The 14,991-nt window shown below is 38.2% G+C and overlaps 1 protein-coding gene across 7 annotated transcripts in view; it reads right to left on the bottom strand.

Annotated features, from left to right (window-relative positions):
* Positions 1-11,155: 11,155 nt before the first annotated feature.
* The window catches only part of auts2a (activator of transcription and developmental regulator AUTS2 a), a 718,963-nt gene continuing 715,127 nt past the window's right edge, over positions 11,156-14,991 (bottom strand). For all 7 annotated transcript variants that reach the window (XM_057820249.1, XM_057820252.1, XM_057820251.1 and 4 more), the window contains exon 19: positions 11,156-13,614. In XM_057820249.1, the coding sequence (XP_057676232.1) occupies positions 12,387-13,614 (1,228 nt within the window). In that variant the 3' untranslated portion in view covers positions 11,156-12,386. The remainder of the gene's footprint in view (positions 13,615-14,991) is intronic.

The raw sequence follows: 14,991 nt of genomic DNA, 5'->3' as shown, positions 1-14,991 counted from the left end.
TGTGATTTCCACCTGTCACTCCAAGAGTTACACAAGGGAGGAAACACTGTGAAAACAAGGTATATAGGTCAAAAGAAGTCTCATTTCTAAAGACACTTTGTTTGTGTCCAAAAAATGTGGAATTCATTCCACCGGTGTAAATTGTATTGTATTGTTGAGAGAAATAAGTACTCCCTTTAAAATGGTTAATGTTTTTGCACTTTCTTGTAGAAAATAAATAATTAAAAAAGCAGCATAAGGGCAGCTTTTTGTTGTATGGGCATGTTTCCATCATTCCTGTTGAATCATAAGGATATTATAAATAAATAATGGACGTAAATTTGTATGGCTACTTTATTCATCAGTAATGTACGATGCATCGATAGTCGTGATAACCGTGATCATCGTCAATACCGTGATCATTGTTCAAAAATCGAATCGTAACACCCTGAATCGTAATCGAATTGAATCGTGGGGTGCCTAAGATGGCACACCCCTAGTGTGAAAGCAACGATACGGGTAAATCCTTGCCTGGTACACCAGACTCACCGCTGTTCCAGCTATTGAGTCTGGCCACCATTCAGCGGATACAATTTCCAGGGCGGAGCAAGCCACAGCAAACAGACAGCGGAGTGGACCAATCAGCGAGGAGCAGACATGACGTTAGTAAAATGACGAAGGCAGGACGAGGGACTTGCGCGCGGAAGTAAACATATGAGGAGAGCGGAGTTTATTCAACATGGCTAGCGCGACACAGACTGTTGTCAGTGACTCGTGTCGATGTGTTTTTAGGGCTGTCAAACGATTAAAATTTTTAATCGAGTTAATTACAGCTTAAAAATTAATTAATTAATTAATCGCAATTAATCGCAATTCAAACCATCTATAAAATATGCCATATTTTTCTGTAAATTATATATATATATATACTGTAAAATAAATTGTTGGAATGGAAAGATAAGACACAAGATGGATATATACATTCAACATACGGTACATAAGGACTGTAGTGGGCATTTCACTCTACTGTCATTTGTATCTGTCTATGCTGTCCTCACTCTGAAGCGTCTACTTTTTGCAAAGCTAGACAGCTAGTGAACGACGCCTTAATAATCAGACTTCTTCCTTTTTCATCTGATTTATTAATAAAATGGCCTCAAACCATTGTCCTCTTTAGACCGTCGTGAAAATACACAAAAAAAGTACACAAGCATTGCATTAGCAACAACGTTAGCTTAGCACGCTATACAGGTTCACTAAACATAAACAAAAAGCGTCTCATACAAAAAATATAACATTTCCCTTACTAATATAATATGTACATTCTTTACAACAACCATACTTACGGACAAATCTCGTCCAAGGATCATGTGAGCACAACATTACAACGTAGGCGTCAGCCCGAGACGTCGTGCAGCCATATTGAACTGGCAAGAACACAATAAACCATGTCGCAAAGCGACCACAAGAGTTCGCTGTTAGACAGCACAAAAAGCCTTGCTGTAAAACTTACCAAAAGGCAGAATACTGTCTGAGCGGGACATGTGCGTTAATTGCGTCAAATATTTTAACGTGATTAATTTTAAAAAATAATTTTGACAGCCCTAGTTTTTGGTAATTTAAAACTGATTTTACCGTGGATTGGAACATATTCTCGGCTCTCCTGTTCACCATCTGTGTTGTTGTGGAGACGACTTTCGACGTGCAAGGGTGACGTTGCTCGTTAAGAACACGTCACGCAAATAAACGAATCTGATTTGTCGACTGATTTTGTACCTGCTCGAGAGGCCGTTAATGGGCTGGTTCCCAGACTTTTCTCTCAGTGTTTGAAAAATACAGGGAGAACAGTCTGGCCGTGCCAGGCAAGGTAAATCCCGCGTCATCTTAAACGGGAATTTACCGGGATATAAGTCTGAAAGGGGCTTTGTTGAGTGAGTCATTCACACCATCAAACGCTTTTAGTATTAGCTCAAAATTTTCAGGATGAATAACCACAAATCTTCAGTCATCCTCCAACACCTTGATGCTCCAGATGGGAGAACATCTACGCATTTTCACTTCCAGTCATTGTAAAGTAATGCTTGATCACCGGTAAAATCATTCCGTCCTGCCGGTAAAGATACAAGCCATTCCTCCCTCCTAAACGTTTAGCAAAAAGCGATCTGTCAACAGTGATGTGGGAGGTTGAAAAAAGGATCTGGGAAGTCTCACTCAGGAAGAAATTGTTCAGCTCCCCACTTGGCCGTCACTGTATGTTTCCACTGTGCTGACGGCCAACAGATAAAGGCTTATCAGACGCTTAACTTCTCCTCAGCACTGATTTGTGATAACATGTATCTTATTCTTGTCCATTTGAGTAAATTGTTTCATACGTGGTGTAGAGTTGCTTGGGTTCAATGGGGGATTTGTGATGCATTTTTCCATCTTATCCTTTCACGGAATTGAGCCCCCCTCCCAACCCTCCACTCTGTCTCTTAGATGTTCTACCCCTTCTTAACAATTCAACTAACGATGAACTCCGCTTGAGAGGCCCGAGCGTAATCCTGCTATATAGGGGAACCAGAAGCACTTTGCTTGATTTGTGTGCAAGTGTGTGTGTGAGTGGTTTTTCTTAGGGGTGTAGAAACATCAGCAAATTTTTACAGCACAGAAGGGGATGCATATAGACACTTGAAAGGGTTTTTAGGAGCACATTTGTTTAGCTGTGATTAGACTTTTTGTCAGTGTGGATGGGGGTTTACTACAGGCATTCTATTATAATTGCCTTAAAAAAAAAAAACAAATTAAACTCTGTATTGTATAGCAGAAGCATGGAAACTCTAAAGATTAGTAAACTACGAATAATTTTCCAAAGATGCTTTTGCGTGAAGCAGGTTTCTTTACAATGTCACCCAAGCATCAGATGTTCTTGTTTGCACATATAATGTGATGCAGCGTAGGGTGTATCACTGTAGACAGATGACGTCTAGAGTTTCAAAGTAAATATGAGCCTGCGAGGATCCAAGGCTTACTTCCTCCCTTTGAGCTCAGACACATAAACAAGGAGTGTCTCCTTCTTACCATGCTGCTCTTCCAGTTGGACTACATGTGTGGTGTTCTGTCAGTCCAGACGAATCGTGAGCATGAAGGTTCACATGAAGTCAACTGGTCAGACTGGTTCTACTTAGGTCAGATGACATGATAGTCCTACCTGCTCAAATATTCACTCCCTCTCGCTTATTACACTGACTGTTCAGCCAAAAGTGTGCACTTACGCCATCAGGTGTTCAAAACGAGAACTACAATAGAAGTAGATTCAGGATAATTAGAATAGAATATCATAATTATCATAATTTTACGCAAAACTGAGATAATTAGGTACATATTTGAGTTATATAAGCACATGGAATAAAAACAATAATCAGCAATGTATTTTTAATACAAAATATACTGCAATTAAATCTCTCCTGCTATTTTTAAAATTGTATAATTTAACGCTTAAGGTCCTGAGCAATAATGTATGTGTTTGTGTGTGTTTTTGGACGTTTTTTTTTTTTTTTAGATACTTGTTTTAAAAGTACAAACAAACTCTAAGGTAAAGTTTCTTTTTTCATTTTTAATTAACTCATTTGCTCCCCAAAACGTATAAATACGTTCTATTTTTAATTGTTTCAGTGTCCCAAAGACGGGATTTATTAGGGCTGTCAAAATTATCGCGTTAACGGGCGGTGACGTTAAACTATTTGACGCAATTAACGCACATGCCCCGCTCAAACAGATTAAAATGACAGCACAGTGCAATGTCCACTTTTTACCTGTGTTTTTTGGAGTTTTGTCGCCCTCTGCTGGCGCTTGGGTGCGACTGATTTTATGGGCTTCAGCACCAATGAGCATTGTGTAATTATTGACATCAACAATGGCGGCCTACTAGTTTATTTTTTGATTGAAAATTCTACAAATTTTATTAAAACGAAAACATTAAGAGGGGTTTTAATATAAAATTTCTATAACTTGTACTAACATTTATCTTTTAAGAACTACAGGTGTTTCTATCCATGAATCACTTTAACAGAATGTTAATAATGTTAATGCCATCTTGTTGATTTATTGTTATAATAAACAAATACAGCACTTATGTACCGTATGTTGAATGTACAGTAGTTGACAAATGAGGAACTACATATAGCATATGCATGCTGTTGTCTGTGAATGTCACATTTTATCACATAAAATTGTCTGCAATTTCAATACTAAGACCACCCCACCTTTGTGTTGTGCTTTAAAACAGACTTGTAATGTTTGCAGTACAACACATTACAAAAGTGACATGGTAAACCGGAATAACTGGAATTCCTCTTCATTATTATTAGTATCTGTTCCGATAATGAATCTCAGACATCCATTTCATATGCCTCCCCTATTAGACTAACGTCTGGTGATGGGTTTGCTTGGACATGCTGCTTCCATAATGATATTGTAGGAACTTTACATACACACATAAACACATGCACGTTACATGGTTTATATACATGCAGATTCTTTACATATAGGTAAATATACAGTATACACTGCATAAATTTTTCGAGTGTGCTGCAAACATAAAATGTTCAAATGATCAGTAATTTGTAGCCTGCATGTAGGATAATTTAATCTCTACTGGCAGGCGTGAAGGCCATTCAAGGAGAATAACTCCTCTGCTGTCTGTCACTTCTAAATCCTATTTAAAATACAAGGAACTGCATTAATTTGAGGAAAGTCAGTTGTCTGAATGAATGCCATATACATGACTTTTTTCATTTATTTGCTCAGTAAGTTGCGAGCTTTGTAAAATTTACTAGTAGTAACAGTCATTTTCTTACCCAAATCCACTTTATTGCAATTGTCCATTTGAACTCTACTAGCTCTGATCCAGCAGCAGACGAGGCATATCTGAGCAAGAAGCTTAGGAACATTAAACCTGCAGTCAGCTTCTGCCTTGTGGGGAAATGATTTGGGAAATTTAGAATTTTCCTGGGTAATGAATAGAAAAAGACTGCAGAAATATTGGATAGGATGGTATAATATGAATACATATTAATAAGTGAACATTTTAAACCTTGTGAAATGTTATGAATGTAAGTTATACTTTTTTTTTTTTTTTTTTTTTTTTTTTTTTTTAACTGTCTATATAGACTATTGAACACACCGCCTGCCAGGCGTTTTTCCTAACATAAACTACCTGAATGTATTTTTTTGCCTTAGAGATACAGTAATTTTGAATTCAACTCAAATGCTCTTGACGTTAAGGCTCTATGTATTTACAGCAAGCTGTCACCCCCAAGTGGTCAAAAAGTGAAACTACTGCCTAATGTTTTGTAGCAAATTTATTTTTGAACCAGTGTTGTTATAATCTTGCCTTAAAAAAGTACCGTAATTAGTTACAGTTACAAATAATTTCTCCCAAAAAAGTAATTGAGTTATTAACTCAGTTCCTCATTGGAAGAGTAATTAGTAATTCAGCAAAGTAACTGACGTTACTGTTCTACACATTATTACATTATACATTGTATAACATCTTTCACATCTAAGATATTAATGTAATATAATTAGGCCTGTCAAACCATTAAAATTTTTAATCGAGTTAATCACAGCTTAAAAATTAATTAATCGTATTTAATCATAATTCAAACTATCTATAAAATATGCCATATTTTTCTGTAAATTATTGTTGGAATGGAAAGATAAGACCAAAGACGGATATATACATTCAACATACTGTACATAAGTACTGTATTTGTTCATTATAACAATAAATCAACAAGATGGCATTAACATTAACATTCTGTTAAAGTGATCCATGGATAGAAAGACTTGTAGTTCTTAAAAGATAAATGTTAATACAAGTTATAGAAATGTTATATTTAAGCCCCTCTTAATGTTTTCGTTTTAATAAAATTTGTAAGATTTTCAATCAAAAAATAACTAGTAGCTTGCCATTGTTGATGTCAATAATTACACAATGCTCATGGTCCATAAAATCAGTCGCACCAAAGCGCCAGCAGAGGGAGACAAAAAACACAAGTAACAAGTGATCATGACACTGCTGTCATTTTTATCTGTTTGAGCGGAGCATGTGCGTTAATTACGTCAAATATTGTAACGTAATTAATTTAAAAAAATAATTACCGCCCGTTAACGCGATAATTTTGACAGCACTAAATATAATATAATATAATATAATATAATATAATATAATATAATATAATATAATATAATATAATATAATATTAACTGATTAAGGCTAAAAGCACTATACAATGTATTTTCGAACATTTGGTATTTATTTGGATCGAATATATTGGTCTGTTAAGAAGACACAAATGTAAACTGACCATTAACCAGAAGTGGGTAGTAACGCGCGTTACATGTACTGTACTCCGTTACATTTACTTGAGCAACTTTTTGAGAAAAATGTACTTCTAAGAGTAGTTTTACTAAGCCATACTTTTTACTTTTACTTGAGTAGATTTGTGAAGAAAAAAAAAAACGTTACTCATACTCCGCTACTTTGGGCTACAAAAGAGTTGTTACATTTTTCTTCTTTATTTATTCAATTTTATTTTTCTTTTTGCTAGCAATGCCAAGAGTTGCTCTACCATTTTCACCAATGAAACCTCGCAACAATGATCACATGACTCCATTACACCAATCAGATGCAATCTTGCCGTTCTATGATCACGCCAGCCTGTTCAGTCACATGGTGGCTTTGAAGCGCTGTAAAAAATTAAAGTATTTGACATAGAACGCTGCCCTCAACATGACTCGAAAGCGTGGATTTAACCTCTCACCCAGTCTTTATTTGGCACTGATTGACCACGCAATATTAATAACTATAAAGGAACTAATGTACTCACTATTCAAACTCGGAACTATTTTTCCACTAGAGGGCACTCATGCTGTTTCGACAAATAATGCTTAATTTCAGACATTTTTCGCTCTCGCCAGAATTTAATGATTACTATTATTATTTTTTTGTATTTTTTTTGGGCTTAATGTGTTCATTTAACAGGTTATTGTCCAGTATCATTGTAACAACAGTTCATATAGATAACTTTGTGCTGAGTAATGTTGCAACGATTAATCGATTAACTCGAGTATTCGATTAGAAAAAAATATTCGAATTAAATTTTATTGCTTCGAGTATTTGTTTAATTAAAGTGGCGTTGTAATGGTTTGTTTTGAAAGTGTTTGCCTTTAGTTTTATTGATTAGGGTGGATACACTGCCCTCTGGTCTGCCTCATTTCACATGGCTGAATCCAACTGCTCCCTGTTAAGACCAACTTAAGCTAAGTTTTTGTTTCAGCAATTTTTTTTTTTTAATGCATTCATAATTTAGTTTATAAACATTATGCTAACGTTAAAACATTACCATTTTATAGCATTTAAGCTAGCGGACTTTTGCTATGTAAGTTAGCGCCAATTTTTTGTTGTTGTACATTGATCCTATTTTTTTTTTTTTTTTTTCTAAATACCGTTTGAGGCTCAGCTCAGGTATTTTGATTTTTCATGTTCCTTATCCGATTACTCGATTATTCGAACTAAATAGTTAATCGATTAATCGACTACTATAATAATCGATAGCTACAGCCCTAGTGCTGAGAAAAAAAAAATCAAATTTTTAAAGTTACTCACAATGTTACTCATTACTTGAGTATTCTTTTGACCAAATACTTTTTTTACTTTTTTTGGAATTTTTTGGAAGACTGCCATACGTTTGAGTAATATAATTTGAAGTAACGCTACTCTTACTTGAGTACAATTTTTGGCTACTCTACCCACCTCTGCCCTTAACCGGTGCAAATCTCAAACTTTATGTTAGGCCTACTCCACGATAAGCAGAGCACTATCCTTAAATATTCTTTAAGTAACAATATTAAATATAGAAAATAATTCAAGTACAAAAACCAATACTCCAAAACATAAAATTGGGTAAAAGGTCTCATTTCTGCCTTTATTTCAATAAGCGAAAAGTAGTGCTGGTATTATATCGATTCGGTTTGGTCTCCCTGTCGAACTGATATCCAAAGCACTACTGAGCCCAATGGTTATCACTGGTCAAATATTTAGACTATGATGTCGTTGCTGTTGTTGCTGCTGCGAGTAATATTTTTAAAGTATATTCATTTTATAGTGCCTTTTGACCACTAAGCCTATTAAAAATGTTAATCATAGTAGAATATTTTTAAAGTAACTTGTAAGCCTGCTAAAATATGCTACTTTTAGTAACAGTCTTTTTTAAAGGATGTTATGCTACTCGATTATTATGCTATATGCCAGATAAACTGTCCCACTGCTACCCATAATCTTATTAGTGTTTGGACAGCGGAAGTATCTAATATAAACGTGTCAAAACTTAAGGTAGATTTGTTCGACGGGATAGCTTGCATCGATAGTCCCTGTTCTTAAGCTACTGTCAACAACAGGGAGTTTACTTCTACAAATCGACAGAACACTGGTACTAAGAAGGGCATGATCCGCACATTAGCCAATCATCATCGCGTTTGCAACGCGTCACCACCTCCTTCCCTCATCACCCCTCCCGCTCTGCTCTATCCAGGCAGGCAGCTAATGTCTGACAAAATCAGACAACTCGCTCTTCATTCAAACAAATTGTAGTAATGCGCCCCTTCACATCCCAAGTTACACTAATGGCGTTGCAAAGATGCGAAAAGTAATTAATTACTCACAATTGATAATAATAACGCCGTTAGAAACCTTGTTATACTATAACAGTTATTAGTTTTTCTCAATTGCTTTGGTACGTTTCTCAGATCAGACTTGCAATTCTAAAAACTGCTTGTTCAATCCTCGCAACATCGTATCACTAGCACACACAAAAAAGCAGTTTCTCAGTTCTTTGAGCAAGTTGCAGATGTTTTTGTGCATCCATGAGAATGATTTTGTACAATTCTCTGCTGGTTCCTACATTATTAGTTGCATCTGTCATGATGGTCAAAATGGATGACCATAGTCTCACCAACCACAACATTTAGTCATTACTTCATTGCATAAGTCTTTACATGCAAAATGCATGAACATGTTGTCAGAATATATGTGTGCTTATTTCTAAGGATTTTTGTTACTTATCTTAAGTAAGTTATTTTAACCTGCCAAAATTTGTGATAGTATGGGGCAATGTGGGTTTCCACCACTTCAACATAATAAAGGAATGGTTTGAAACCCACAACAGTATGGTAATGGAGTTCCACCCACTTTACTCCCCATTCCTCAATCCCATAGAAGAATCTTTCTCCTCATGGAGATGGCAAGTGTATGATCACCAGGTTCACACTCAGATGACTCTTCTGGATGCCATGAATGTAGCACGCAGTGACATTACAGCAGATGCCTACACAGCAAGGGCGTACGTAGGTTTGCATATGCATAGGGACGGTAGGGACATAACACTACCAACTTTTCAGTATGCTCAAATTGTCCCCACCAACTTTTAAGCTTCCTTATTTTCATTATATTATGACTTTAGTTATATGGGTAATTTAGATTGTCTTCCCATATGTAGCAAGTATAGAATAGACCCTACCATTATAAAGTGAATTATTTTCATAATGTTCAGAACCCACGTTTGATTGGCTAATGACTTGACATCCCACCAAACAGACACACACTCAGACTCAAACAACCCCGCTGACAGAAATATAACATGCCACCTTCTCCACCCCCTTCGAAGAAGAGGGATATTAGAAGGTTCCCCCCCCCTGCCAGCACAAGCCACTGTTAGTAATGTAATAAGACATCAATGCTATGGAGGTGGGGGAAACACCACTAATTTTGCTACTAAAAGTCCGATCTGCATCAGAGTTAGTCCCATTAGTCTGTGTGAACTTGCTAACCTGCAAAACTACTGCGGTCGGACCAGCCTCCACAAGGAACAACAAAGTCAAGCTAGCCGTCCGTCATTTGGATCATTGTTTGCATCAGAATTACATGAGAGTACTTTGGTTCGAGTCTTGGTAGTATGCCTCAGATGTAGACCAGTCCTTGGTTATCTCAGATTGTTTTTCATTAAAATCTTTTGCCAAATCACTTTAATATTACTATTGTTTAGTTTGAGTCTAGGGGTACTCCAGCATCTCCCAGAATTGGACCCATTTTTCTATACCTCCCTGTTTTTTAATAAAGGGACTTGCACTTCAAAATGTTTCTTTAGTAGTTTTTTCAAACAAACATTTGAATCGAACGTTGTATCACCTGAACCAATACACACGAAAGTTAGTATAAGTCAATGGAGATTTATTTTGCATTGATCATTAAGCATATCAATTAATTAGGTGCATATTCGTAAGAAATGTAGCCGTGACCCACGTTCAACCAATCTGTTTGTTCTTATTTATGTCCCGTCCCCAGTAAGAAGTGTACATGCAGGATGTGCTGTAATATTGTCCCTACCAATGTTGAGACCAATCCTATGCCCATGCTACACAGGCTGGATAAGAAATTCAAGAAGTCTACGCTGTATAGCAAGAGAGGACATCCATTGTGACGTGACTGGAAAATTGTGGCCCAACAGGGAGAAATGTCAAGAAGTGTAGAAAGAATGGGGAAAAGAATCCCGATATGTAGCATTCAAAGTTTAGTTGTGCCGATTGTCTTATGTTCACAATTCTAATTTTGCAAGTATGTTTTTTTCTTTGTGATACTCAGTGCTGTCTTTTGCTTTCTGTATTTTAGTGATATGGTCTTTCAAGAAATTGTAAAAACAATAAATAAAATTTTAAAGTGTAAACTGAATCTTGTCCAGTCAATTAAGTATTTTGCACAAAAAAATGGCTTTTGCAGGTAATCCGTGTTGTTTTGCTAGCTGTGCGACATGTTGTGAGGACTGAACAAGAAGTTTTGAGAATTTCTAATCTGAGAAACGTACCTAAGCAATTGAGAAAAACTGTAACAACACGGGTGAACACGTTTTAATATAATCAACAGAAGGATATTAAGATTCCTAAGCAAAATTAATGTATTTTTGTTGACACGTGCCATGCTGTTTTTGAACATGCACAATCATGCAATCCGTTTATTTTCCTCTTACTACTGCATTCCGGTTGGTGGCACAAACTCAACTCATGGTTTTTTTGTATCCATGTAATTCTTCATAAAGTCATCCAGGGCCACTGCAGTGCTTAAAAAAAAATCTCAGACAAATTCAGTACACATTTTTTAATAACATGGCACAATTTACATAACACATTTTAAATGAGGGACATGCTGAAGATTCAGTTGCTTAATTTTTTGATGATTTTGTACATGATCTACAAAGATTTTTCTTTTCTTTTTCACCTGTACATGTTAACAGCAAATAAAAAAAAAAAAAATCTCATTTAACAATCTTTTTGCAATACGCATCAGCTAACCACTATGGCTCTGTTGTACATTTCAATGTTGAAGTAAAATAACACTGCACGAAAGATTCACCAAATTCGAAGCGCACGACTAAACCTTCGGTGGACTACTAAAATAGATCTCTGCTCGTTAGAAACAAAATGTCCATACTTTGCTTTTTTTGTCTTTTAATTTTGTAGGTACCACAACTCAAGAAAGCACTTTGAATACACCAACATGACCTAGTTTTATAACATGTACTTTACACGCCTTTTATGGATTAAATGTGGAGTTTACAATGATGCATTCTCCCCACAACAAGACCAAAGGCAGTCGAGTGAGTTTAAGATGGTCTTCATATTTGCGCTGCTGCTTCTTTCATACAGAAAGTTCTTTAGATACAAAATCATCTCTCGGATTGTCCTAACAAAGTACCAAGTGATTCTCAAAACAATATCATTTATGTTTAATTTAAAGCTTGTATCTGTCTAAATTGAGCAAGCAGTTTGTAAAGTTGTGGAGAGAATACAGCGTTTTCGTGGTGAGAGAATAGAGCCAAATTTGTTGCATAGTAGAACGTGGGGGGTCTCTGGTACAATGCTTAATCAGCTGCGTCAATCGAAAATAACAAAAATGCAAAAAGCACATTCTGAATCACTGCCTAAATACTTCTTTATGTACATTTGTCCAAAGTAAAGCTTTCAAATCACCCTTTTTGCATATTTGTACCATGATCCATACAAAGCCAGCACAGTGACTGTACATATATTTACACAATTTGCTGTCTGTCAGTGCTAAAGTATCTGTACATTCCAAAATCTCAATCCACTTTGCTATACAATAAAAAGACTGAACACATACACAAAAGCTGGGGCAGCACTGGAAAAAAAGAAAAGGATTGAAAAATCAAAAGTTGCTTTCGGGAGATTATTGACAAAAGCAATTCCTTGTTTGGACATTTGTGCCCGCACGTATTTTATTCACAGCTATGTTACAGTCTTGCTTTGCCCGAAGCTAAGTGCTAGGTGGGAGTTTATCGTAAGCGGGGCTCAATTCACCGTGCCTCGATGTCCTTGTGAGGAGGTCTGTCTCTTATATCAGTGGCCAGGGGGGCGGTCCGTCTGGGCGAGGCAGGCCTGGCGCCCAGTGTGGGGATGAGTGGGGGCGGGGCGCTAAGAGAAGCGGTGGGCGGAGTTTTATTCAGAATACTGTTCTGGTGGGCAGCAGCCGCCGCAGCGGCAGCCGCCGCCGCAGAGGGACTGACCCTTGAGTAGTGCATGCCTGGTAGTCCCGGGGCCATGAGCCCCTGAGCGTGGTGGGGAAGATGTCCGTCAAGGGCCGGATGGTGCATGGCGGGGTGAATGCGACCGTGCTCGTAATCCTCTCTGAGTAGCCGTTCGCGTTCCTCCAGCTGCGCGCGCTCGTGCTCCCTCCTCTGCTCCAAGGCGAGAGGATGCAAGTGGTCGCGATTAAAGTCGTGAGGTTCGCGCTCCCGGTAGGATCGCTCAGCCTCGTAAAGGCGTGGCGCCGTCAGCCGGTGAAGAGGATCATTCCTGAGCAACAGATCCCTAGCTAGAGGGTCCCGTCTGTGAATGTCCAATCCTCTGTAAGGATCCCTCATTGGGTCCCAATGGAAGGCGGGGTATGGGAAACGTTCAGCGCCAGGGATTGGGCTGATACCCATAAAGGGCGCCACCACTCGAGTTCTCTCCAGACTGCTTATGTTGTTGATCGGATGAACTCCTGTCATGCCCATTGGCATAGGCATTGAGGTGGGAGGGTGGAGGTTTGGCACGGAGGACACCAACGGGTGCTCGCTTGTTTTCTCCGCCGCTGCATCTTGGTCCTCCTTTCGCTCTTCTTTCACTTTCACCTCACTGTTCTTCTTGTGCTCAAATGGCAGCTCTCCCTTCTTCTCGACAAGCTCCCTGCTCAGGCCACCGTTGGGGCGCTCGAGGCTAGTCTGTCGGATGTAAGGCGAGGCTGTGCCTCTGTTAGACACTTTGTCCTCAGATACCCTCCCATCGTGGATAGCGGACACATCCTTATCGCTTTGCTGGTTGTCTTTGAGCTTGTGGTCGTCTGTGCTGCTTTCTTTCCAAGAATCGGGGTGCTCTCTTTCTCTGTCTTTGGACTTGTTCTCTTTGTCTCTCAGAGGATCTCCAGAGGACGGAGGCACATGGTTCCTATGGTGCTCAGGAGGACGACTGTGACCAAGAAGACTAATGGGGTTCACTGGGACTGGAGAGGGGTGGCTCGAGTGACGTTTCTCCACGGAATCCCTGGAAATACACACAAAAAAAGTTGATATTATAACCAGACTTAATTACTTCTACCAAACACGAATGCGAGAGCTACAGTTTTGAGTAGGGATGTCCCGATCGCATAAGTCACCTGATTTTGAGAATACGCGGGGTCCCAAACCAATACCGAAAAGTTTTTTGTTCCAACATGTTACTGTCCCACCGTACCGCCTTCATAATGTGAATCATTTTCGAACAATAATAAATAAAATAAATAAATAATAATAATAAAAAAATAGTAAAGTGCTTGTCTTTATTAAATGCTTCATTGAGTGAGTCCACTCAAAGCCACTCATACTTTGACACTCACGCTGCTGAGAACAGCCTTTGATTGTAGAGCTACCAAGCTTCTCTGGCAAGATCAAAGCTATAAACCTGTCAATCATCGTTAACTTTAAGTACCAAAGGCAAGCTGGACGGGTTGGCTGCACTCCTCAGCAGGAGGGAGAGTGAGAGGCTATGGCCCGGTACTAGCACGAAGCAGAAAAACATAATATATTTTTAATTAAAAACCTTTCATTTTTAGATTCATTTTCACGCTATTCAGATCCCTTGAAAAATGGCGCGATCAGCCCGATTTCCGATCACTTGATTGGATTGGCGACATCCCTAGTTTTGAGATTTATTATCTGTCACATTCTGCCAATGTGTCTGAAAGATTACGGTAGGAAGGTTATCGGTATGCTCCTGCCAAGAATTTAGATATCGGTTTAAAAAGGTGTCAATGTTTAAAGAAAAAAAAGGAACCAACAAGTTGCTAACAATAAAGAAAAAAAAGGAACCAACAAGTTGCTAACAAAATCTTCCACCATAATAATGTCTCAGTTAACTCTAAGGCTGCCTTTGACGGTGCTCGACTCCAATCCATTTAGGGAACGTTCAATCATTCGACACCAGAACATTCGCAGTCATTCTGTCCGATTTTCGGGGCATTTACAGGTCATTTCCTGTTGAATTTGAGTCACTGCCTATTCGTTTGGGTGATTCCCAGGTCACTTCCTGTTCTGTAAACAAATAAACAGGTTCAAAATAAACAGGAAGTGACCCATAAAATACCCCAAAATTAACAGGAAGTAACTAAAAACCAACAGCTAAATGACCTCAAATGGGCCAAATTTTCCTCATTGCCTGGCATTGGCTGCCACTGAAGGCCATAGACGTTGAATTCGCTGCCACCCTCCCACTTCAAATGGATTGGACGTCCACTAGTGATAAACTCATTCCAATTCACAGCAGAAGCTTGTTTTTCTGTTTATTAGTTGTTTGTAGAATATCCTAGAATGATTTCCTGGCCAATGTATCGATAATCGTTGTATCGCCGTATGGTCAGATCATCGTTATCGTGAGCTTTGTATC

Source organism: Corythoichthys intestinalis, chromosome 18 (genome assembly GCF_030265065.1).
Source record: "Corythoichthys intestinalis isolate RoL2023-P3 chromosome 18, ASM3026506v1, whole genome shotgun sequence".
In the NCBI taxonomy this organism is placed as follows: Eukaryota; Metazoa; Chordata; class Actinopteri; order Syngnathiformes; family Syngnathidae; genus Corythoichthys; species Corythoichthys intestinalis.
Note: the sequence above shows the minus strand (reverse complement) of the source record. Positions and strands in the feature narration are given on the sequence as shown.